Raw genomic sequence first — 27,609 nt, forward strand, 5'->3', positions numbered from 1 at the left:
TACAACAAAATAAATGGAAAATAAACAAGTGTATTATTATTTCGAACCGGAAGTCAAGGAATGGTCAATCAAGTAGGTCATGACTTTTAATGCGATCAAGGATTGACAGGAAGGACACAGGCCATAAAAATAATATAGGGTTGGACGAATAAATAAAATAGAATTTAATTATATATATTTCAAACCTTAATCAATGATATATGAACTGTTTTGATCGACGAACTTATCTGATAAAACTATAATATACGATAATAAACAACAGTACATCATTAAAAGAGTTTCAAAAACCGAAACTAATGATAGTCAGCAAAGTCTAAACTGAATCCGGTCTATTATATATCATAATAACACTCAAAATAAACTATATTAAAATGTCCAAACTATAAAGAGAACATTCAGCAATTGGAGTAGTTGCCAAAATTAAAAAAAAAATATTAAGTTACTCAAATTGTACTTTAAGAAGAAATTAATGAAAATAAATAGCATAAATGTTCGGTCAAATCAAAGCCCATGTTACATTGTAGCAAAAATCACACAATCAACTCATTTTTTTTTCTAATATATACTTTTCACTGGGTGACTTGAAAACCAAAATATATTATATTATACCACCATTCAATGTAAAATTATCTGTAATTCCTATAATTGCCCTTAACCTTATTTTGACCAAACATGATTATTTGATCGAACAAAAACAAAAAAACTAATAATGAAAAAAATCAAACTATCTTACGAATGTTAAAATATATGTATTTTGGATCAAATACCCGAAACCCACGTTAAATTCCTTCAAAATTTATAATTTTTACATTGTGTAACATAAGCCAAAAGGTAAAAATTAGTCTTCTGTTCAACTTTTCAACAAAAAAATCTTCAATAACCCCTGTAAATTTGATCAATTTATGATTGCAGTATTTTATTGGAAACAAAATGAATAATATCGCTTTATATAATTGAAAAATAATTATTTTAATCTGATAAATGTAACATTTTACCATTAAGGGTAAAGGAAATATTAGAAGACATATACTGTTATGCATCGTTTTGCGAAAAATCATACTTTAGTCGTATTAACAAACATAACTAAACAATCACGGGAGTTGGTCGTGATTACAGGTCGAATAAAAATGCCTAAGAAGAATATAGTAAAATATAAAGTAAATTACTATTTAAAGGCCGTTTTATATTTATTTTTAAAGAATTTTAAGATATGGTTATAAAAAGCATAATCCTTAACTGCATTAATTAAAACCCCATGAGTCAAGAACACCTTTGAAGAGTTATAAATCGTTTGGGGCGAACCCTACCGCGACCATTAAGCAAGATTAATAAATGCCACTAACCCTTGGATCAGATTTATAAATCTTGTCTAAAAATTCGAGAGAAACAATCCGGATAAATCGAAAAGGCTTTTTGATAGATATGTAGAACGAAAATGTTCTGACTATATACAAAAAAATAAGGATAGCTCGTTTATCATACGTAAATCTATTTCAGACTGGAGAGATTTCCACGTTTCAGACGTGATTAAAAATACTTGCCTGCGTCTGAGTCCTGTCAGAGTGGATCGCGTCTACATTAATTCCGTCATAAATAAGCTCGTTGAAGAGCTGTTGAGCTCGTTCCTTGCTCTGGACGAATATCAGAGCTGGGGTACTCAGTCCCTGTCTGACCATGTTCCGAAATTCCAGGAGTTTACCATGTTCGTTACCAACGTAGAGAAGCTCTTGAACCACAGTATCAACTGCAGCATTTCTGAAAAAAAAAACAGTGCAAATATCAAAAGAAGATCTGATTTAATTATAAATGAATAATAACGAAATACCAGGTCAATCTAACAGTTCATATTAAATGAAAATAACAGGTAAATTGAAAATTCCCCTGCCTACCATAGTAAAACACATTTTTTTGCCAAAATTATTTTTTGTTATTCAACATAATTCCCTTCAAGGATGATACACTGATTATAGCGACCAACTAAATAGGACTCAGTTTCGGCGATCACCTCTTCATTCGACGAAAATTTCTTCCCAGGGAGCATTATTTTGAGATCTGAGAACAGGAAATAGTAACTGGGGGCCAGATCTGGAGAATACGGTGGATGAGGAAGCAATTCGAAGCCCAATTCATGGATTTTTGCCATCGTTTTCACTGACTTGTGACACGGTGCATTGTCTTGGTAAAGCAGCACTTTCTTTTTCTTCGTCTGCGGCCTTTTTTCGGTGATTCCGTCCTTCAAACGGTCTAATAACGTTATGTAATAGTCACTGTTGATGGTCCTTCCTTTTTCAAGGTAGTCAATGAAAATTATTCCATGCGCATTCCAAAATACAGACGCCATAACCTTGTCAGCCAACTGTTAAGTTTTCCAAGGCTTTGGAGCGGGTTCATCGTGTGCAGTCTACTCAGATGACTGTCGATTGGACTTCGGAGTGCAATAATGGAGCCATGTTTCATCCATTGTCACACGACGCATAAACTCAGGTTTATTACGCATGATCATCTTCAAACACTGCTCCGAATAATCAACTCGTCGTTGTTTTTGGTCAAAAGTGAGATCGCGCGGCACCCACGTTGCACAGAGCTTTCTCATACCCAAATATTGGTGAATGATATGATGTACACGTTCAGTTGATACCTTTAGTGTCTGCTATTTCATTAAATTTCAATTTACGGTCATTCAAAATCATTCATTGGATTTTTTAAATGTTTTCATCGGTAACAACCTCTTTTGGACGTCCACTGCGTTGCCATCTTCGGTGCTCATTGCACCACGTCTAAACTTAGTATACCAATCCTTGATGGTTGATTTTCCTGGGGCAGTGTCCGGAAACTCGGCATCAAGTCAAGTTTTTGCTTCAACTGTATGTAAAAGCAATATTTTATCAACACACGAAATTCCTTTTTATCCATTTTTTTCACAATAACAAAGTTGCTTCATTCAAAATGCTATAATTCACAAACTAATAATACGACAGCTGTCAAATTTATACACGCATCTTTTGAGGGTTAGGACTAACTAGAAAAACATATGGGTTTAATTCTAGTAGCGCCATCTACGTGTCAGGCCGGGGACAATTTTCAATTGACCTGTTATAACATACAGCTTTCAATTCAATTAATACACTATTTTTATTATTCATAAATCAACCAGTACGGCAAATCTTACTTTTTCAAAATTAACTTATTTAGCCTATAAACTTTAAAAAGATACTAGGGAAGAACCACTGCATTAACTCCATAAATCGCAGGAAAAGGACTGATAAGATATGACTATAGCTTCTGAATTAGTTGGCATGCTCGCCAGATCGACAAAGTTTAACTCGAAAACTTAAATTGAATAAGCTATCTGTGCGACGATACAATAGTTTATGTAACAGATCTGGAGCTTAGTTGCCACGAGCAAAAACCAATTTATTTTATTACTAGAACATGCTAACTTCGCTTTTATTGAATTTAAGATGAAATGAACTAAAGCAAAATAAATCTACATTATTTCTAGATTTCGTGAAAAATGACAGCACTGCCATTTTAAAGAGATTCCTTGGCTAATTTTATTTATATATAGTTGAGGCATTGAATAGTCCCAAAAAATCTACATTAATTATTTATTGCAATAACTGGATTGCCACCACCAGATGTCAAGTTATTTTATCAAAAGAACATGCAATTTGCCTTTATGAAATTTTATAATGATTAAATATCCCAATTTACATTATTTCCATATCATATCTATATAAATATTCATTTCAAAATAATAACTTTAAGGAATATAGTCATAGTTTGTTAAATGGTGAGAAACAATAGAACTCAAGCGGCCTATGTTGGTAAAAATAAAAACAATTCCGTATGAATATAAAAATATACCGAAAATATTGTAGGATTTAAAATAAAATAGTTTGATAATAAACCATGATTAATATACTCTATATACAGTTCGGACATTCATTAAAAGGTATATATATAGTATCAAATTTTAGAATAAGACATTAGAGATGATATGGCGGCACCTTATATTGTAAACCTTATTGTGTGTGTCCCTATTTAGACAAACAAAGCCTATGAGTCTAAAAGTTTCCAAATATTGAATTATTTGAAAAAATCAGGTTCATTATGCCACATTTGCAAGATTTTAATCAAATTTATATTGCATAAATAGGGGTTAATATTCTGAATAAAATAATTACAATATAAAGAAAATGGAAAAATCTCCACTGCAATAGTGAACAAATTGCTCTATTTCATGTTTAAATTACATATGCCTATTAAAAATTCCCAAAACAAATTATTGGATTTAATATAAACTAAATAGTAAAATAAATTTTAAAAAAAGGCATAAACTTACTTGTGACCAACTGTGACTCTAACTAATCCTGCCATATTATGGACACACCATTTTGCCACAACTGGTGTATGAGTAGCACTGAACATAGCAATTTTCCTGTCACTATTATCACATGCTTTTAAAATTTGTTGGAGCTGATCACGAAAACTGCGACTACCATCTTCAAAAAGTTTATCAGCTTCATCTATAACCAGCCACTGAATACTATAATGAAAACAATATTTTAATGATAAGCAAAAAACCTGTTGGCCCAAAATTATCACTTACCTTGACAAATCAATTGCTGGGGGTTCTTGATTTAACAGAAAACACAGCCTATTTGGTGTAGTAATCAAAATATCTACAATATATAAAATAATTTATAAACCAATATTGATAAAATATAACCTCTACTTACCATATTTTTTATTACTTTTCGAACCATACTGTGTTAGGGCTTTCTTGATTTTACTGATAATATGAATTTTAAAGCCCCTTCCTTCAGACAATTTTACACATTCCCGTTGTGTTTGACTGGCCAATTCCCTAGTTGGACATAAAATCAAAGCTCTGAAACCCTGCTTTTGAGGCCCGTTCAAATGCTGAATAATAGGCACCAAAAAGGCAGCTGTTTTTCCTGAACCAGTTGGTGCACAGGCTAATAACTGTTTGCCTTCAAGCATTACAGGTACACCCTGCTTCTGAATGGGTGTAGGTTCACTATAACCGCATTTTATAAGGTTTTCCTGAATATCTTTATCAATATTTAAATCTGAAAATACTCTTGCTGGGTTTGGAATATGTCTACCAACAACAGAGATATTGTTCACGTTCCTGTAGTGATTTATCTAAAATACAACAGCAAATCCTTTAAAAAATTATTTGGACATGAAAAGCAAATTTTACCTCCTCTTGCTCCAACATTCTTTTTTTCTTTTCAATTTCATTAGGATCTGATAGCTTACGCTTTTGTCCCTTCATAGATTGAGTTGGCATACCTTTTAATAAAGTGATTTCAGTATTATTATAACTGCGTATTCTACTTTCTTTAGGGATATTATTAGATTCGTTAATTGCATTATCATTCTCTGAAGTAGGAATCTAGAAGAAATTCTCTATAATACTATACGAAAACATTAAAAATACACTGTGAATACCTCAATTTCTCTTGAGTTAACCTGCTTTTCTCTCCGAATTCTGGTCCCTTGGGTGAGTTTCTTAAATATATCATAAGCGTCCATACTCAACAATTGGAATAATAATGGTTTTTAATATAATCACGTGCCTGAAAATGTGAGGTTAATTATAAACTATTATTCGTAACATGCAAAAACTTGTACCACTGCTTTTCTACATAACAAAAATGCTTTTCATCTATTAAGATAGGTAAAATAACGGCTAACAGAAGTTGTTGAACAGATATAATTATTATATATTACTTACTGTTTATTGTTTACTTCATGTAATGACTTCTATTATCTACTGTACGAAACACCTACTATTAGAGACAGTATCTCTACTACGGCTTGTATAATTGGTTGCCGACCATGAAATATTGATTTTCAATATTTTTTTGATAATGGGGATAATAAAAACAAAAATGAATTATTACCAGACACTTTATTACAAAACCAACATAAACAAAAGTTCACGATATCACAATGTTCATGAATAAATTATGCTTAAAGCTAAGAATGTTTTGACTAACTTAAATTATATCGGTATATTAAAAGTGTGTACAGAAACTACCTAGACAATAATATAAAATTGCATATTCACTGACGTTAATTCAGTGGTTTTAAATATTATTAATTAATAACTTAAACTTAATTACATAAAGGTTACATTATTTTTTTATTATATAAAGTTAAAATTTAACATTTAGATTAAATATTTTTATGTACAAATAGAGTTCTGTTGTACGAAAGATTGTTTTACGAGAGTGTTATTTAGACGTTTTCTCTACTTAGTGGTATTTCATATATTAGGCAGTGGTTTTATTTTGGTATAGCCCCATGTAAATACCAGCAAAAGCTTTATTTGAAAAAGAAATTATTAATACTGTATAAAGAACTAAACTATGTTAGATAGTACTTATAAAATAAACACTGAATTAGATTAGATATAGTTTGCCACATTAGTTGATGAGGCAAAAGTTTTTATCTCAAATTTTTACACCATCTACGTTTATAGCGTCAATGTCGCTGATGCTTTTGACACGTCTGTGTTGCTTCTTTTTTCTCAGGCTTCCTTCGGGAAACGCCTTCGCTTCTCGAGAAAAATCATTCTCAGACCGTATGCTTTGTACACTTCTGGTAATATCGTACTCATCTATGGAGCTGAAAAAAATTTAATTAATTAATTGTACGTCTTCATTTGATATTAATAGATATACAAACCACTAGATAATGTGCAACTACCAAAACATTAAAAAGTTCATAGGGTTGTTTATTTTTAATAAATTAAGAAAATAAATGTTATAATAAATAGTATATACTAAAATAAACAACAATAGAGATGTATTTGAGCAAACCGGCAACATAGCGTATTATTCAATGTTTTGGACAGATACCTTATGGTGTTTATTGGGTTTTCAAATTATAAACAAAAAGTGTGTGTGGTCTCTTTTCGCCAGAGAGCGCACCCTTCAGAGTAAATATCTTTTTTATTTGTTGTTAGTATGTTTTTTTAAACTATGTTAAAATTAAACTTAGTTTTAAATACTGTTGCTAATAACTGTTTTATATTATTGGACGAAAAATGCGTAAGAACATAGGGTAGTTTAATTGATGTATAGTTAATTAATTAATATCCGTTTTAAGACTTAGATCGTACCACCTGTTTGATTTCTGACAGTACTCAAGCCATACATGTTAAAATATGTCATTTGATGCAATTATTTTAATTTTTTATGTAACACTGGATAAAGAGTCTACGAGTAAAGTGATAACTTGAAAATGGTCTACACTTTTTGGAAAAGCGTAATCTGAAGTGACGTAGGATGAGAGCTGAGTGTATTCAACATCAATCAATTTATAACTTGCTTTTGAATGTCTAATACTGACCTTTTCGCTATATTTTTTCAATAAATTTGAGGGAAAATAAAAATTCTAACCTGCAAATGTACATGTCATAATCTTCGGACCTTCTTTGATATACATTCTTGGGATATTGGTGAGCAAAAGGCTGAGCATATATCGGCGATTCTCCTCCTGATTTCGTCGACTTGTTGGTGAAATATGGTGGTGGGGGACTGACTCTGCTGATGACCGAGGAATTCTCTGAGCTGGACGTCGGTGATGCTTTCTCTCTATCGGTCAGTTGCTTTGGCTTCGATAAGCCCAACGCTCTGCTTAGAGAACCCTAACCAAAGGACAGATATAAGTAAATATCAATATATTTCATAAGAATTATGGTATACTAGGTTGTTCAATAAATTCACAGAAAAAAAGAAAATTATTTTATTTCAACATTTTCCTTCAATTTTAATGTATTCCTTCCAGTAATCCTCCATTTTATAACCTTATGACAATTTTACGTTTTTTTTTTGCTAAAAGTTATTTGTGCAAAAAAATCGATTTGAAAGAAAAATTGACAAAACTTTTAATTCTGCGCGTGGCGTAGTTGTTTTGGTCGCACTGGGCGATAAGTATGTGTTTTGTGTTATAATCAGACATTTTTATCGATGGTATTACAGTCCCATATATTCCTAAAAACCCCATACAAGTTGTATATCTTCATTCCTTCCTAAAAAGTTCAAATGCTAGAATGCGGAAATAATGGTTAGAAAACGGTAAGTGACGTCAATGTTTCGTAGCGTTTCTAATAGTCTGTTTGACTTAAAGTAGTGAATTTTGAAATCCTGTGTTTTTATTTGTGGTAAAATCTTAGTAATCCCACTTTTAATTTTAAAATAAATGTATTTTTAATAATCCCTCTATAGTATATTATTAATATAAATCAATATTTTTGTGATTCTTTATTACTGGTATCTAGTATATTACCTCACGCCCAAAAAGAGGAGCAGTCAAAACTGGATGTTGAATTATTTTAACGGCAGTTTTCTGAGCTGTGTGATGTGCGTTCTCTTGAAGGAGAATCTTCTGGAAATATTTGAGTTCAGTTATTTTTGTTGAGGAAATTACGCGGGAAATCCCTTTAATCCTTCTAAAAATCGCATTTGTAATCGATTATGCTGCATTTATCTGAATCTATCATCAAACCTTGACTTCAACACCGTGTACCAGCTATGCTGTGAATCGCCAAGCATCATCATGTAAGATAATGTTTGTGTCTGTTACTGTGCACTGTGCACTTGGTTTTAGCTCATTTGCTGATTTCGTCATTTGCACAGCAAGAATTTATGATCACGCCAGGAACGTTTCACTTTAGTATCGACGTAGATGAGAGTCATTTACCCTGGCCTTTTATGTATGGAGCTGTCGCAGTAGATCCACTTTTCTCTAGTTACAATACTCCACAGAAAGAGCTTCTTTTTTTGCCCAGCAAGTAATAAAACTGTGATATTGAAACTGCCGGCAAGGGCATTTTCAATCGGTTCACGTATTAGTAATTTTTCTTATTTTTGAGTCTTTGAATTCCATCACAACGTAAATATTTAGAAACTTTTTATGTATCAACTGCTAAGCTGTCTAGAAATTATTCGAGAATTTGAGCTATAGTCAAGTCATATTAGGAGTTTCTACTCCTCGGAATGGGCGATAATAAGCTATAAGTCCGTATAGGCCTCTATTTTGACGTTCTAAAAATTGTCTCAAAAGTCTCATAAAATTTCGTATCCACCTCTTAAGATATGGAAGATTAAAGGTAACAAAAATCGGTTTCCTGCAAATACCTCGCATCCTATGGGTTTGCCAGGTGTACCGGAAAGTCACTACCACTTTTTTGAAACAAATTATTCACTAGAAGTATTGACCATTTGGTTCTATACATCTTGCCTATCTATCAGGCAATTTATGAATGCTACCCAAAAAAAAACAGTTTATACTCTGAACAATACTATTCCATTTTCTAACTTCTTCGAAATTGGCGAAGTGCTACTCTGCAAGTACGTGTCCCATTGATGCGAAAAGTTGATAGTCGGAAGGGGCTAGGCCTGGAGAGTACGGCTTGTGCGATATTATACCCCACTCAAGTGCTTCCAACGCTTCCTTGGCCGGTTTTGCCTTATGAGACGGTGCGATATCATGCTGTAAAATCACTTTACCGTGCATTCGGACCCATTCTAGACGTTTTTCGATCAATACATGGTGCATATTAATAATTTGTTATCGGTAGCGATCACTATTAACCGTTTCACCAGGTATCAACAGTTCTTAATACACCACGCAACTTTAATTCCACCAAACACAGAGCATTGCCTTGCGACCAAAATGATTTGACGTGGAGTCGATCGGCCGGCTTCATCTGTTGATAACCATGATTTTTTGCGCTTGGGGTCTTCAAAATAAATCCATTTTTCACCATCCGTCACTATTCGATGCAGAAATGACTATCATACCTATGAAGCAGCACTTCATAGACGATATTTTCGATTTTCCACTTGCGTGTCATTCGATTCGGCACAGGATTTTTTCAAACCAACCAATAAAAACAATGAAAGTTGAAAATATAACTTTAAACGTTCTGATATTGAACGTTACTATTGTTATTTAACATAATATCGAATCATAATCGATTTTTTTTTATTATTATTTAATACATTGATATTAGTCGCTTCCGTTTAACCTACAATTTGTCTTTATGATAATTTAAATCTAGGTATATAACTAGGAGGACCCATCGGCCCTATCTCAGTCTCTGGTGAAATAATGTTTATACATGTCACTGCTTAATTTTTTATTCTATGCACCTCACTACACAATACTACACAAGGTCAGATGGTTTGATTCCTTTGAGTCTGTGTCCTATTCTGATGGTATCCAAAAGCTGCAATATTTCAATATTCTCAAAGACTCCATTTTTCATCATGCCCCTTGCAATTCTTTTGATTTCTTGACTGACTGTGGGTATCTGAAGGTCTCGAAGTAGGTAATCAGTCCTATAGTATTTGGGTGCGCCCGCAATACCTCTCAGGATTGGTTCTGAAAAATTTGTATTTTATTTATGTTACTCTTTGCAGAACATCCCCATAACTGAACTCCGTATGTCCATAAGTCTCAGTATTTGCTTATATAATAGCGATATACTGATTCATTCTTCTAATTAGCTAGTACATTTTTCTATATTTCAATTCCAGTTCTTTTCTTTTCTTCTTAATATGTTCCTTCTAGCGAAGTTTTGCATCAAGATTCATTCTGAGTTATTTAGCCTTATTGCTATATAGAATGATAGTATATTATTTAATGTTATTGGTGCTTGTACTGTCGGTTTATAGGTGAACTGCACATGTACAGATTTACTTTCATTAATTCTTATTTTCCAAACTTGTGTCCAATTGTTTATATTGTCACTTGGCTGTTGTAATTTTCATGAGGCTTCTTCACTATTGTCTACGACAGCTATAATCGCAGTATCATCAGCAAATGTAGCCATCGTAATATTCTCCAATTGTGGTATATCACAAGTGTAGAGTAGATAAAGCATTGGTCCCAGTACACTTCCTTGTGGTACACCTGCTTTAGCTTCTTTTATTGTAGAGTAAGCTTTTTGTTGTTTTACTCTAAACATTCTGGTTGTAGTGTACGATTTTAATAGTTTGGAGTGTTGTTTTGGTAGCATTTTCTGTAGTTTATGAACAAGGCTTTCATGCCAAACCTTATCGAAGGCTTGTGCTACATCTAAAAATATAGCTGAGCATACTTTTTAATTTCGTAGGGTTTTTCAATAACATCTGCTATTCTGTGTACCTGATCAATTGTTGAGTGCTTTTAATAAACCCAAACTGGTGTGTTGGTATTAGATTTTTTCTCTCTATGACAGGTTTTATTCTTTTCAACAGGAGTTTTTCAAAAACCATAGATATATGGCTATAGGTTTTTATTTCGTTTGGCCATCTTCCAAATGCCTGGGAAATGTTTTAATATAAATGCTGTATTGATCAAGTTAGTGAATTTTTATAATTTTGTAATTTGGTAGTTTTTGCAATAATTCTCCTGTTATTAAATCGTAGCCTGGTGATTTCCTTAATTTAGTTAATGTTAGTTTTAATAACTTTGGTTAGCTCTTTCTGCGTGACTAATTCAATCATCGAATTTTCAGCTTCTATGACTAATCAGTTTCTTTATCATCTGTTACATTTCTCGGGTAGTCATTTATGGTTTTGTTTTTAATTTCCAGTATTTTCCTTTTCAGTCCCTGGGTATAATCGAATTTGACACTAAGGTTATTGTTTGATTGACTGTTTAACATTTATAACTCGCATGTTCACTAATAAATATCACTGATCAAAATACATGCAAGCATCTGTTCAAGTACAAAAATGGCGTCGAACATTTAATTTTTCTGTTGACTAATAGAGAATCATTACTGTCATATGAATGTATTGAACAACTTAGCATTACATAATGAAATAAAGTAACCCACGTTTTAAGTCTTTAAAAATGTATCATCCTATATTTAGTTAAATAATTTTTATTCGACAAAACGTGTCAAGCAATGTCTTTTCAACGTTGTAAAAGTAACGATAACGATATGATAATAATTTAGATAAAAACTGCAAACAGTTGCAAAAAAACAAAGATTACTTTTTACTGATCTGATGTTAACAGAAATCATACTTACTTTGATGCTGGTCCTCTTTGAGTCGGCGGCCAGCCCTCCCGAGTCCTTGGCGAGCGACGGCGAAGGGGCTGTGAGACCCCCGCAGGACTTGGAAAACGACCTTCCCAAAGACCCTCCCGGTACCCTTTGTTTGGTTCTTACTCTGACATAGTGAACTAATGTTGATCTAACATAACAGTGCAAAATCAAAAGAAACATCGAAAAAAGCAGTGCGGGACCCACAAGCATTCTATGTATATGGTTTCTTTCGCTTAATATCTCAAAGCATTTCGGTGTCAAACATTGCCTTTAGTGGAAACATCATTGTTACTATGTATAGACATGGTTCTCATGTGAGATTATCAACGATTTTCGATGTTTTGGAGGTGTATATTCTATAGGAGATATGACACTGAAGATTAAGATGTTACTGATGAGGTAATTCAATCTCGTATAAGCACTATAGAAGGTCTCCATAAGGATGAATGTATGTATGTAAGTTGCAAGAAATAATCCATGTTATGTTGAGTGGATTTTCAAAACAATCAATATTCAGAACATACACCAAAATTATACAAATATAGGGTGAGACATCTGTTGGATTTTTTCTTTGATAGTGCTATTGGTTGATATTTAATTTTTTAGTCATTAAACTAGAAGTGGAGTTTCAAAATTAGAAGTACCCTTTCACTACACTCTTAATTTAAACTTAGGCTTTATGACTTAAGCTTAACTTAGGATAACTTAACTTTTGCAATAAGCAGCGAAATATTAATTACATTTGCAATACTAAAGTACATAATATTACGAAAAGGTTACTTTTTATGATATCATTTTAATTAATCTTGCTGGGAGGCAGGAAGTTGACAAGTAGAGTGACAGCAGCTTTAGCAACATTTAATTAATTTAATAACTTTAGCCAATATATATAAAAAGTTTTATTTTGACGTTTTTTATGACACAATTTTGAAAATTAGGTTTTTCCTGTTTCATTTAAATTTAGAATATCCGCATACCTTCTTTATTAGTATAGCATGTTTCTGTATTGTTATTATTATAAATAAACATTATTTCTATGACATAACTATATGATATTAGTAAAATTATTTTAACAAAAAACCGGCCTACTGAATTAAGCGAAAGTCGGTAGTTTGTTGGACACTAACTAAAATAATATTACTAAATATACTCTTGTCAGATGTATCTAATCACTTCAGAAAGTAAAATTGTTCTTCCTACTGGGCTCATTAGATGAACTAGTGGATGTTAATATTTTCCACGATAAGATAATTATTAAATTTAATAAAATGTAATTATAAAAATAAACTCAGTGTTGGTATAATTTTTACAGCTTTCAAGAAAATCTGAAGTCACATTGCAACTAATGAAATATATAATGTGAATAGAATATGCTTGAATATGAAGTATTTAATTGATAACAACAATAAATGAATGTAGTGCAGTGATAAAAGTGTTGTGACAAAATTTTTGTTTTACTTGTTTCATTTAAATTTAGAATTACGATGTTCCTTATTTATAGTATAGTATTTTTCTGTGTTAATAACTGACCTGAAAAGTCTCAGGCCAAACATATAGATGATGCTAGTTTTATTACATTCACCACTTTTTCAGTTAGTAGTAAGTAATCTTCAAAAGTTTGATGTTAAAGTTTAATGACATTCTACTGATATGTTTGTGAATTAGTGTGCTAAGAATGTCACTACTTTTGTTATTCTCGAAACAATGGATCAAACATAATTTCGTGTTATAATTTTACAGTACTTCTTGATATGAAAAAATACCGACCAAGCGAAGCAATGACTTGAAACGTGTTATAGGAACTCCACTTCATCAGAAACACTAAAACAACTTCGGTTTGCCGACTTCAACCGTTGCGGTAAAGACACTGCTGGTGCAGAACGCAGTGGACACCAGATGGTAACACCAGAAAACATCAAAACAATCCACAAAATCATTTTGAATGATCAAAAAGTGAAGTTGCTTGAGTTAGCTAACATCGTAAAGAAGAGATCAAAAACGTGTTGGTTTTATATTGCATGAGAATTGTTCAAAGTGGGTGCCACGTTTGATCACTGTTGACCACGTGTTGAGAACGTGTTGATGGTTCTGAGCAGTGTTTGGCTATGTTTAAACGTAACAAATCAGAACATGTATCCATCACTTCACCGCAATCAAAACTATCGTCATCTGAGTGGACAACAACTGGTGACAGGTCTGTTTTGAGACAAAAGATAAATCGTTTTACAAAAATATGTTTATTGTATCAAATGTAATTTGATTGTTTTATTGTGTTAAATGTAAAAAATGTAGTATTAAAATATTAGAGCGACGCTGGAATGATTGTGTGACTCTTGATGTAAATTATAATAAATTAATAAAGCCTATTTTGAACAAAAAACACGTTTCCTTTGTTAATCCTAAGATATTTTAGCCCATGTGTTATTATTATTGTTATATATAAACGTTATTGCTATGATATATTAAATAGTATATTAAATAATATAATTAAATGTAATTATAAGAAATAAATTCATAGTTGGTATAATATATAATATATCATAGTTCAGTATGGTTTGCAGCTTTCAAGAAAGCCAGAAGTCAAATATTTTAATATGAATACTAATTAAATACTAATTGATAATAAATATAAAGCATTGTAGTGGTACTTTTTTCGTTTAAATTTGGAATTACATATTAAATATATGATATTAGAAACATTATTTTAACAAAAAATGTTATTGTTAAGAGTAGTGATAATATAATGTAGTGAAAGTAACTCAACCGTCAAGTTCAACTTGATATCTAAACCTCACCTAAATCATCTAACAGCAGCTACAAAAAATCACTTAACGTATCTTAGCATCACGCTATGTGTGATAACACGTTTACTCTTCTAAAACTGCCATTGGTCATAGCATAATATATTCACCACCTCGATATAGAAGTTTTCAGACCTAAATCTCAATAACTCTGATATTTAGGAACATTTTTTCATGTATTTGCTAAAATTGCTTAAGAATAAAACAATTCATTTCTTATCGCGGAGATCTGACACTAAGATCTATGAAAATAAACCAACAGATGGTCCTCCTATATACTCAAAAATCTATACAATAACACAAACATGTCCGTAATCCACAACAAAACTTATCTTGCACTCCAAACGATGAAAACTGAAATAATATCAACTAGTCTAACACCTCGTCATGCAGAAGAATCGAAAGTTGAAGCCACTGATGCCCCAGTATCTGCATCAGTGTCTTCAAATACCTTAAATTTAAAAATACAAAACATATCATCAGTCAGTATATCAAGCATAACAAAAACAATCCGAAGGAGACTTTTTAATTCAGGAAAAAGACCGAACAAACATTCAAGAACGAGTGTGTGTATGTCGTATTACTGATCCCAACAGAAACTCGTTTTTTTTTCAGGACAAATTTCCAATGGGATCGATAATGTGATTAAGGATACGAGAAACATCGAAAAGTTAAATTTAACCGACAGTGTGTGGCAAGTGGCGCCGTCTAGGCGTAATGTTTCTCGATTTCCTCGTGGTTTCGATCGAAAATAGTAAAAGTCAGACCTAAAACTGTGCTCTAACAATGACATCGAAGGCAGTGCTAAGCGACAAAGCAAAAATAATAACATAGAATGTTTGTGTAGTGTGTTCCCATCGATATTCGGTTGGTGTCATTCAAAAAGGTATTGACAGCCGTCGTGAGGAAATGCAAGGAAATGAAATAAATGTTGCATTTCACAACCTTTATTTATTAACTATAGTCATTCAATGAATTATAATATTTCTGCATATTTTGATTCATTACTTTATTTCATAGACTTCGAAAATAAAAATGGATATAATATATTGCACATTTATATACCAATAAAGTATCCATGTCCTATTTCCAACATTTATTTAAATTATAGCGTAGCGTTCGTTGTTATATAACATTTCAATTAACTACATTAACTAGAGTTTGTATCACGATAAATGTAGAACGAATTGACATACATACAGTTTGCAGCGATGTGTGTGATTGGAGAAGAGTTCGCGATGATTGTTCTAGATAATCTTAAATTAAACACCACACAGTATAATATATGAACAATATAGAAAAATCCTATTTACCAATTGAAAAAAAGATGAAATTTAAAAATCTTATTTTAGATCCTTTATGCTGAGAATTAGGCAACAATATATAAGTCACATGGTTTCATGAAGAATCGTTAATTATGTTAATAGAAAATGATCTTTTGGTCCTTTAATTAAATTGATAATTGAGTTAAAACCTCTTAATAAAATAATATCCTTAACAGGTTAACACTTTTGTGACCTTACTCTAGCTGAAAGAAGTTCTGTTTATGATATGGATGTATGGCAAATGATGCCGTTGTTTTTAATTAAATTAGTTTCCGACATTTTTAGATATTTAAACAGGCATGAGTAACTAAACTTTCAGTCCATATTAGAAAACTATTGTAGAGTATATAGATTTATTTGTTAGCTTGTGTAGCCATAAATATACGATACACGATATTTTATTTTAATGACGTACAGTAGAGTCACACTTCTTTCTCCACCACTCTCTCTGCTACTGGATATTTAAGTTTTTGGTACGAAAGTCAAATAAAAACTATGAAAATAACTACAAGAAAAAAACTTAAAAACCCTTAAAATCTTGAAGCCACCAACTAAAATAACATAATAAAAATACTCTGGGAGAGCTTTGTTAGATATATCTACTGCCTTTAAAGATTTTACTCTCTAAAAGTTTATTTTTGCTACTAGATTCATTAGATTCTAAGTGAGCATAATTATAGTCCATAAGACACTGAAATTGATTAAAAAATCGTAGTTGTTATAATTTTTACAGTTTTCAAGGAAATCTTAAATAAAATGGCAAATATAGGATGTGAATCTAATTAGGATATGCTTGAAATTAAATATTTAATTGGAAAATCATTGTAGCGCAATAAATAGGTACTGACTCTGTTGCAATTGAATGAAATAGAAATATTGTACATCAAAAATTAAAGAATAGTTCGCACAAATAAGAAATTAAAGAAAACTAGTAAATGTAACCTAGAAGAAATGCCACTGAAAAAAATGTGACACTTATAGCTAATATTATAATATTAATAAAACTAGATGGATAATACACTTGCATCGTATGGGCTGAAGAAAGCATATATATCAATGAAATTGTGATTCTATGAAACCTCTGGGAAAAAAACACAAGCAAATAAACAAATCGCAATTAAGAATTATTTTAATTTAAATTAGATAATTAAGATATATAGTTATCATAAAGAAATACATAAAATAATTCTTGCCGGCCAATAGTGATTCTAATATCCATTTGGAATGTTATATATTTTTGATGCATTTATTGAATGGAAAAACCTTCTTGAAAAATGTATGATACCTTTTCAAGATCATCTGTACAACTATCGACAAACGTTGTGGGTTGGTTTTATTCGAATCCAGTCAGATTGCATCGTATATATTCAGTCACAGTTCGCTATATAACAATCGTAGGTAAACCTGGCTGATTAATGATGATCAATCATAAGAAACTTGACAATTAACATGATTCTTTCAAAATCTGTACTTTGCGAGATACGCCTTAAAATAAATATTCATATCAAATCGACAAATGAAGACAAGAGGTCTAAAGACATGATCTTGAGATGGTCATTCAAGTCGGGCAAAGAAGTCTTAACGATAACAGTGTCTTATTAAAGTATTTTGTATAATATGAAACATTTTATATGCCATCATTTTTCACCGATTCTTGACAAATTAACGACGAGACTCTACTGTATCAATAGTTCAATATCAAAGAACACTTAAAGCTTTTTTTCTAACGGCATATATTATACTGGTGTGGTAGTGTGAGTACTGTAATATCCAATACCGAAATAATATCAAATGGATTCAAATAAATGCTGAAAATCGATACAAAAATTTACGGGGAAGAAACAAATATAGTATGTCCAGGCAAAGAGTTCGGTTAATGATACGCGTCGTAATAATGATTGATTGTTCATCTATTGTGTTTTGAGATGACTCTGGCTGCCTCGGCCTGGAGCTCATCCATTTGGCAGAAGATCACATACCTGGCTGGTAACACCAAAGCTTCCAGCTCGGCGGTGAGATGACGTCGAATGATGTTCTTGCTGGCGGGGATGCCCAGAGCCGTAGCCATTGTGTCGCCATTGAAAGACGGTTCCAAAACGACCAGACCACCATGCACGCCACTGTCTGTAACGAAAATTGATTGTTAGTGTATGTATGAAAAAAAAAGTGTCAAAATACTAAAAATATCAGTAATACCTTATAGTGGAACATAAGTGACATTAACACTTCACTTAATAAGTGCATAAAAGCACCTATTTGGTTTTACCCATTAAGTGCCGGCATATATTTTGATCAGCGATATCTGTTGCTGAAAATAAAAAGCATCTATGCAAACAACCTACCCAATTTGTTAAATTCGGTAGCTTTGATATTCCTATACATGTATACAGATACTAATTATGGAAATGTAATTGTATGATTTAAGAAATATAGAGCCCAAGCTCATCAAACATTTGTTGAACATGTAATAAGGCTTCTTCATCTTGTTTCAATAGTTAGTTTTGGTTTCAATGTTTTAAGTTAGTTTTTCATATTGGATGCGTTGGATAACTAGTTGGTTTGACTTTTTAGTGCAAACCCCATATATACAAATTGGCTTTATGATCTCCAAATCTCGTTAATTTCCTGCCAAGTTGAGATTATCTTCCGACTAATCAGTACAGTTGCTTGACTTCGAGTCTAATCTGCTCAGATTTTTGTTTAACATGTTGTTTCCTACCATCGAGATGAACGCCGAGTTATTTAGCTAATCCTGCTTGAAGAATCGGGCATCCGTCAAGTTAAATAATTAGGTTTTTGATCGTTTCGCCGCAATGCAAAATTAACATGGACAGATTTGGAGCTATTAACACGTTCGCTGCCAATAACGAGCTAGCGCGTAATGTGTAACTTTCATTGAACCCCAATTTTTAAGCCTTATATTTTCCAGTCTAGTCTTTTCTAGTCCTTTGTAGACCTTGTTGACTGCTACTTGTACTGTTTATACAGCCTTATGCTGTATATATCTTTTGTCATGATAACTGTGTGGTCGTCCATTGTTCTAAGTACTGTTTCTTTTTTAATTAGGACATCAGCAGTATATAGCAGATACAGGTGTGATCCCAAGACACTACCCCGGGGACCCTCAGCTGAAATAGGTTTAACTGTTGAAAATTCCAGCTGTAGAAAATTATTCTCTGTTTTTTTTTTTAATAAATGCCCTTTTAAAAGGAAAAAATCATGAGAGTATTCAGCAAGTTAGCATTTTATATATGATCTCAGAAATAATGTCTTAAAATTTCATGCATTTTCAATTATTAGATTTAAAGTTATAGCAATTTTAGCATAAAAATGTATGCAATATATATGTGGATATTCTCAGTGAAATTATACTACGCTAGTGCTGTCTGTCTGTCATATAGAAATCGAGCAATGGTAAAGCTGGAGAATAAGATGCGTTATTCTTTTATTAGAGGATAATTTTAACTCGTAGAGTCAAAAAAGCGTAAATATTCATTTGTTTTTCTTTGGTATAAGTGGTAAAACCCAACACTTTTTCCATTGTTGAAATAACCAAGCATATTGAATAAATAAAATAATAAGAAGTTTTATTACAAAAAATGCTTTCACCAAGTTATGAAATGCTTGATGATCAAATACGATTTGCAAAAAATGGTCTCCAAAATTTTAACTCGAAATTTTTTAAATAGAGGACAATGAACACTAGCAATAATGACTTACCTTTCAAATTATCAGCGTATTCTCCCAAATCAATACTACGAGCCCATCGTATAAATCTTTGATTAGTCCACACTAGAGGATCAGCATCCATGTTCTCGCATTGATGTCTTCTAAGCGCTAAAGCCTACAAGAATCGTCAAATATGCATTACAATACCGTTTAAATCGTCAGAATTTTAAACCTCACCTGTCTATCGTACTTCATAATCCGAAGAAGATGAATGCCGTGAACTATGGATGCTTGATGAAATTTCCTAGTAACCCCCAAATACTTCTCCAGCTCCTTCTTGCTCAGATGCTCCAACATTCTGGCGTCGACCATATTTGACGCAAAACTTTCTGAATACTTTAAAGAAATTTATTATTTTTATAGATTTAGAAGCGTACAAAAAGTTTAGTTTCTATTTTGATAGGTCAGAAATGAATAAACTTAATAAAAAATGGAATTTCAGGAATATTTAAGGGGAAGTCACAGAATTATTGAATGTTGATTCTTCATTGAAAGGAGATAAAAATCGGACAAAGGATTTCAAAGTGTAGAAATTATGAAAAAAGTAATTCAATGGTGTAGAGCTCAATAAGATTTATGTTCCAATAAAAGATTATTTTGTATTTGTTTTGCTAAATAATTAAATTATTTTTAATTAAAATCTGTGACTTATCACTCATTTCTATGTATATCAACTATATATAGAACTATATACAGAAGAATTTTCATTTTGTAAAAAGTACTATCAAAATAAATTCTTAAACTACTGTTATAAGTGGAAAAATGAGTTTCTGCAATTAAATATGGCAGTACAAGTTTTAAAGAATGAGGTTCTATTATCTGTAAAGGATCATCCATTAATCGAATAAAGATCAAATGCAAAATGTAAAAAGATCAAATTAAGCGTAGAAAACATGTTTTTTTCACGAAGATAATGCCCTTATCACACATGCAATATATTCGCAAGATTTAGATCGTTCTATCTTTTGGTAGGTCAAGCACTTCAAAAAATTAATAAAAAAGAATGGTTTGGTAATAGTATTTATAGAATGACAGAAGTTATTAAACAATATGACTGAATAAACTATACTTAAACGACTAAGTTAATAATACAAAACAATAAAATAATACATTTTCAGAATTTTTAAAGAATTTAACAGTTTATTAAGAGAAATATTGTACCATTTGGAAAAATTTAAAAAAATTATACCGATGAAAAGACCAAAATTCGCTGATTAATAAAGAAAATGGAAGAACAAAAAGAGGAAGAGAGAAGGCAAAATTATTTGCTGGTTACTTGATCCCCTTTCCTAAAAATCAATATCATCGCTACCATTATTGTCTAAACTCTTCGAAAAGCTATTCGTAAGCTGTCTTGGATGAAGAATACGTACGATGGTTTCGAATACAAGTTAGCAAACCAATTATCTAGACAAATGATCTAGATTATCAATTCCTTTATCAATGCAACCTGTGCAAATGTAACAAAAGGCAGCGTCCTTGGACCAATGTTATATGCCGGTGCTATCCCCAAATATGAAGGAGTGACAACAGCTACATTCATTGAGTTTGAAGATACCGTCTTAAGACAAATAAATTGCAGCTATCAACGACATTACCGATTGGAAGAAATGATGATTTAAAATACTTGGGAATACCACTGGATACCCACTTAAGTGAACTTAGAAGAACTTCGTATCTGGCCTAAAAATATGAGGTACCTGTATGGCTTGAACAATAATTCATAATATAACAAATTGTTGTTATATGCTTATTTACTTTTAAAATCAGTGTAAAAAATCCAATGTCAATATTGTACAAACCTATCAGAATAAAATCTTTTGGAATATTAGCATATCAGCACAAAAAAACACCTAGCGCAAAAGTAACCTCGAGTACAGTATTAGAAGTATATTATAGTATATGTGAGCATCCATCCTGTCATCAGAACAAATACTGATGATAACAATCTAAATTGATCGTTGTAAATAGTATTGTATTCTCCAGAAAACAAAAGGTTTTTACAGAATTATGGAATTCCCAATACTAAAAGAGAAAACACTCAAGTCCCGTCTTCAATCAAGAACCCAAGGATGGAGCTGGACATATAAAAACTCTGACACAGATATTCGACGGCCTCCGGGCTCCCTCAAGTAGCTGTCTCGTCAACTATAATTTGTTAATCACTCGAATAAATCATAAATAATCCCGTTAGTTTCTATCACTTCACCGCACGACCATCCTTATTTCTCATAAATATTATCATCTATTAAACAGTCTTGAATAACATTATTAAGACAGAATTTATTTGATTTGGTAGTTGAAGAAAATTATTAGTTGTAATATGGGTGTCACGTGAGCTAGAATAAACTGACTTAATGAAATAGTCCTTGATTTTCTTACCTGTGACAATCCCAAATCTGGTAGCCATTCGCTAGAAACCCACGTGTGTCCCAGCTGAGCGATGCAGGGATACCGAACCAAAGCTGGATGACGATGTTCCTCGATGGCCAACCTCAATTTCTTCCTGTGCATGGGATGCGTGATGCCCAGACCGCATTCCAACTCGAGATCGCTGAGCTCTAGCAGGACCTGCCCGTTCAAACGACCAATCTATAAGGATTTGTTAATATTGCTAAGGGGTCCTAACAAAGCCAATTGATCAAAACTAGACCGCCGTAATTTTTACGAAACCCACACGCTTCAAGATTTAATTTCTACTGAACATTCTGTCTTTTTTACCTTTCCGCTCTTGATGTTTTCGGCGCACCTGGCCCCGTACTGGGGCATACCCAGGGCCACCTCTAGCCAAGCGAGCACGGTAGGTGCCCTCCATCTTTCCATCGGTATGGAACTTGCCTCTCGGAGAAGACGAAGTTTTTCGGCGTAGCCTTCTTCCGTCAAAGGAGACCAACTACGATATGATTCGTAACCATGTTCACCTTGAATGAAGAAGAAATTGTTTTTTTTATTATTATTATAGAAAGCTGTGATATAATGTGGAGATATTATTATATTAAAAAGTTCCCAGTTCTTTTTCTTTAGCATAAGTTATCAGTGATTGGACTTGATTCATTGCGTACATACAGGGATTTTTTTAAATTCATTTTTAATTACAACTAATCTAGAATAATATTAACGAGATGTATTTTCCGATTAAGGTGTTTTACTGAGTTTGACCTAATGGCGTTTCCTCAGTTTTGTTCACTCTTGTTTACACCACACAACACGCACTGTGCTCTGTGTGTCATTTAACACACTATACTAGACTAGCTCAAAAGGTTTTGTCCTTTTAAGTCTTCCCACTATTCCACTATTTGGTCCAGCAACTGGATTGCTTCGACGTTCTCGTGGTTATTAAGCCGTTCTTCATGCTTCTTTGCAACATTTCTTATCTCGTCTGCCACCATCCCCACTTCCAGATCTCTGTGTAGGTTGCTGTCTCTTACATACCAAGGGGCATTGACAATACCTCTTAGTATCTTGTTCTGGAATATTTGTGACTTCTATATTGCTTACATAGGCACACCCCCAAAGTTGTATGCCGTATGTCCACACAAGCTTTAGTACCTGTTTCTATGTCATTTTATTTATCAACGTTACTTAACTATTATCAACTGTTATTTCGAATTGATAGTTCAGAGTGTCTACCTAATATTCTATATTTGACATTCAGCTCTTCTCTTTTCTTAATGTGTTCTTTTCATCGTAACTTAGAATCTAGGTTCATGCCTATGTACATAGCTGTGTTTGCAAATGGAATAATATGATTGTTATACAGGGAATGAACAAGGTAATATGAGCTTAGAATAGATTCATGGACTGTACAACGGAATGTTGTCCCATTCATGTACAAAACATCCTCTAATTGCTTGAATGATATTGGAGATGGAAATTTACTCCTCACTCTCTGCTCTAACATTTCCAATAACGGTAAAATTATGTTGAGGTCTGGCAACTCTGCTGGTTAGGAAAACTGTTTGATAATATTCTGATGCTTCTCAAACTAAGACTGAACTATTTTAGTTGTGTGTATGGACCTATTATCTTTTTGAAATACGGCAGATTTGATAGCAATATGCTAGTCCTAGTAAGAACTTCATCATTTAAGACACACCGACACACAGACGTTGATTTATTAATTCCAGTAGTACGGCTACTGATATGAATGAGAGGAGCAGCTGAATACCACAATATTGCCACCCAAATCATATTGGGACCTATATTCCCCATGCTTGACTGTAGGAAGCAGATACTCCGAATTTTAGACTTCTTTAGGGGTTTTCCAAACATACACCTGGTCGTTTCTAGGAAATAATGTAAACGATGACTTATCGGACGTTATAAAAGGATTTGCAATCGCAGTTCTTCCATGAATGTTAGCTTTGCAAAGTCTCTGTAGTACTGTTAGTGTCCAAACAAGTGTTGTCCCAGTGTTGAGTTCTACTGCTCACTTTTGCTGCGGTGGCTTTATGTCTAGCAACAATCCTTAAAAATATTTGTGGGTGTTGGTCAGTTATTGGCTTGCGCATAATATTCCTCTTCGCCGAAGATGTTTTACTAAGTTTTATACACCATGTCATTATCGTGGATACTGCCGCTCGCATTTCATTTCACTGATCACTAGTATGGAAATCATCGCAGGAGAGCGCTATAATACATTTGAAGTATAATCTACAAGATTAGAAATGTAAACTGAACAATTTATACGCGTCGCAGTATTGGCAACATGTAACAAAATGTACTATATTGCATGGTGTTCATAGTATTTTGTCTATCCCCTGTACATACGTATATGTAGTAATACTTATCCAATGAAGCCACACACTAATGAATACAATATCATGTTTGAGATATATGCATACTATGAATGAAGATATAAAGTTAGCCTCAATCGTTTATTAGTGCAAATTTATTGCATTTGTCTTATTCTGATTTTATTTTCAAAAGTTATTTACGACTATGAATTCTTAAATGAACTATCGACCATCAATAGCTAATACTATTAAATATTGATAAGAATTCATAAATGCATCCCATTACGAAAACTCTAGAACACATTTATCCTTGTGACTTGGTAAAGTATGTTGAAAGGCATTGACTGGGAGGTTTAGATGTATACACTATTTTAAAACTGTACATTTGATACATTCTAAAACTGTCTTAATTGTTTAAATATAACTTCAAAAGAGGTTTATGAAAGGTAGTTTAATAATGATGAACAACGAATAGAAAAACATTTTTCTCTCTTTGAAAATAATACGATCAGGCGTCAGTTTTCTGGGGTTTGAATTATTCCTATTTTCTGTAAATATTCTGATTTAATGCCTTTAAATTATATTACTTATATAGTATTTTGGTTGCGACCAAAACATTCTTTCTTCTTTTTTTTACTGGTCGTAATTAAATATCAGAGCGGCTTCCCATGTGACAGATAAAATATTATCGAACCAATATATTGAATTTTTAAATTCCTACATCTCAGCCAGGAAGTTTAGAAACAAACAGCAGTCAAAATTCAACAATGAAAAAAATTAAAGCAAGTGTACCAAAAGCAAGGCAGTGGTTTGGGTCCTGTTCTTTACCTATTTTATACATGTGACTTACCACAAATTGAACATATTGCTGCACTATGCAAGTAATAAAATATATAAATCGATCCATGCATGGATAATAAAAGTCAACGAGGTTAAATCAGTGCATGTTGAATTCATCTACAACCAAACTATTGATATACCAATAAATATGACTAATAATCCCATACAGTAACAACCTATCGTTGAAAAGAAAACATCAAAAAGAAAAGAAAATAATTCAACTAAAAAACCAAAAATGTATTGGTAATAACTTACTGCTCTACAAGCAAATTGTAAAACCTATATGAACCTATGGAAATCAGTTATGGTGATGTTCTGCGAGAAGAAATATCAACATAATACAAGTGTTTCACAATAAAGTTTTAAGAAGTATTACAGATGCACTCAAATACTATACAAAATTTAAGGAAATTAAGAGATTTGCAACAAGACACAAGGAAAAACTCTCATATTATGGACTAAGTAGGACCCAATTGGTCTTCCTAGATAAGATAGATATATACCTAGTTTAAAGTTACTGTAGAGATCATATAATAAATAAAAAAGTTAAAGAAAAAGATTAAAGTGTAAAATATAAAGGAGAAAACAGGGATAGAGAAATTGAAAAAGGGAATGAGCAAAATAAAGAAAAATAAAGAAAAGGTAAGAGAGAAGAATAGATCCAAAGTCGTATAAAACAAATTAAAATAACAGCACATGATTGAAAAACAAAAAGTGGTTACAGGCTAAAGTAACATCAAGAGAAAACAGAAGACACTGTAGATAGAAAGACCAACAGGAAAACTACCAAGAGAAAACTAACAGTAAAGACTAACAGAAAAAAAGATAAATCAGAACAAACCCTTTGAATAAGAGATATAAGAAAACAACAATGCGTCACTTCTCAACTCTTCAAAGACTGTACCAATCCGTATGACCTAGAAACGTCTCTAGAAGCGGTAATACATCTTAATGGATTATTTCACAGAATAATTTATTCAAAGCATAGAAATCTATTACAACTTTATTATTAAGAGATTCGCAACAAGACCTTTTGACATCATTGACCTCGGATGCAGGCTCAAGAGCATCATCATCTTATGTAGTTGTGCAGTGAAGAGCACTAAATGATAAAAACACTGAAAAATTGTACTAACTTTTATTAAATTAAAGACTAAATAAGGACCAATCGGTTTCCCAGATAACTACCTAGTTTTAGAAACAATTTGTAACTTATTCGACAACGACTAGTAATAACAGGTTAATTGAAAAGTCCCCGGACTGCCATAGTAAAACATGGATAGAGCTATGTTTCATACATTGTCCCATATCCAAGCAAAAACTGGGGTTTATTACACTTGATCATCTGCAAACACTGCTCCGAATCATCACTTTGCATAGAGCTTTCTCATACTCAAATATTCGTGAATGATATGATGTACACGTTCAGTTGATATCTTTAGTGTCTGATATTTCATTGAATTTCAATTTACGATCATTCAGAATCATTTTGTGGATTTTTAAAATGTTTTCGTCGGTAACAACCTCTTTTGGGCGTCCATTGTGTTCACCGTTCGGTGCTCATTTCACCACGTCTAAACTTAGCATACTAATCCTTTTGATTAATTTTCCTGAAGCAGTGTCCGGAAGCTTGGCATCAAGCCTAGTTTTTGCTGCAACTGTACTTTTTCCCTTCAAAAAGCAATATGTTATCAACAGGCGAAATTACTTTTTATCAATTTTTTTCAAAATAAAAAACGTTGCTTCACTCAAAATACTTTAATTCACAAACTAATGATCCGACAGCTGTCAAATTTATACACAAATCTTATGGGGTTAACTAAAAAAATCTATGGGTTTAATTCTAGTAGCGCCATCTATGTGTTAGGCCGGGGACTTTTCAATTGACCTGTTAATGTATCAATAAATTAAACAAATATAAATTTGTTAAAATGATAAGAAAGTATATTTAACTGTTTCTATTTATTCGTATATGGTGATTAAAATAATATCTTTTAATTAATATAATACCTTTCTCCTTTTTTCAATAAAAATATACTTTATCATACTTCTGTACTTAATAAACATGTATGAGTATTATTAAGAGAACTAAA

At 32.4% G+C, this 27,609-nt stretch overlaps 2 protein-coding genes across 5 annotated transcripts in view; both read right to left on the reverse strand.

Moving 5' to 3' along the window:
* ais (DExD-box helicase 52) overlaps positions 1–5,812 on the reverse strand; it is a 28,548-nt gene extending 22,736 nt beyond the window's left edge. Inside the window, exons 1-7 of one of the 2 annotated variants that reach the window (XM_076407981.1) lie at positions 5,768–5,812; positions 5,482–5,609; positions 5,231–5,425; positions 4,743–5,172; positions 4,613–4,685; positions 4,346–4,549; positions 1,542–1,755 (exon numbers count right to left, since the gene is read on the reverse strand). In XM_076407981.1, coding sequence (XP_076264096.1) covers positions 1,542–1,755; positions 4,346–4,549; positions 4,613–4,685; positions 4,743–5,172; positions 5,231–5,425; positions 5,482–5,565 — 1,200 coding nt within the window. In that variant the 5' untranslated portion in view covers positions 5,566–5,609; positions 5,768–5,812. Of the gene's footprint in view, positions 1–1,541; positions 1,756–4,345; positions 4,550–4,612; positions 4,686–4,742; positions 5,173–5,230; positions 5,426–5,481; positions 5,610–5,664 lie in introns of both variants that reach the window. The other variant, XM_076407980.1, reaches the window with a different exon arrangement.
* Positions 5,813–5,920: 108 nt separating this feature from the next.
* Liprin-gamma (liprin protein kazrin) overlaps positions 5,921–27,609 on the reverse strand; it is a 159,014-nt gene continuing 137,325 nt past the window's right edge. For 2 of the 3 annotated variants that reach the window (XM_076407976.1, XM_076407975.1), the window contains exons 12-19: positions 22,662–22,861; positions 22,323–22,532; positions 20,118–20,276; positions 19,932–20,055; positions 18,191–18,335; positions 12,068–12,233; positions 7,440–7,687; positions 5,921–6,663 (exon numbers count right to left, since the gene is read on the reverse strand). In XM_076407976.1, the coding sequence (XP_076264091.1) occupies positions 6,489–6,663; positions 7,440–7,687; positions 12,068–12,233; positions 18,191–18,335; positions 19,932–20,055; positions 20,118–20,276; positions 22,323–22,532; positions 22,662–22,861 (1,427 nt within the window). In that variant the 3' untranslated portion in view covers positions 5,921–6,488. The remainder of the gene's footprint in view (positions 6,664–7,439; positions 7,688–12,067; positions 12,234–18,190; positions 18,336–19,931; positions 20,056–20,117; positions 20,277–22,322; positions 22,533–22,661; positions 22,862–27,609) is intronic. The other variant, XM_076407977.1, reaches the window with a different exon arrangement.

This window comes from Rhynchophorus ferrugineus, unplaced genomic scaffold (genome assembly GCF_030347505.1).
Source record: "Rhynchophorus ferrugineus isolate W39M unplaced genomic scaffold, kcgeb_rfMv2 rfM6, whole genome shotgun sequence".
In the NCBI taxonomy this organism is placed as follows: Eukaryota; Metazoa; Arthropoda; class Insecta; order Coleoptera; family Curculionidae; genus Rhynchophorus; species Rhynchophorus ferrugineus.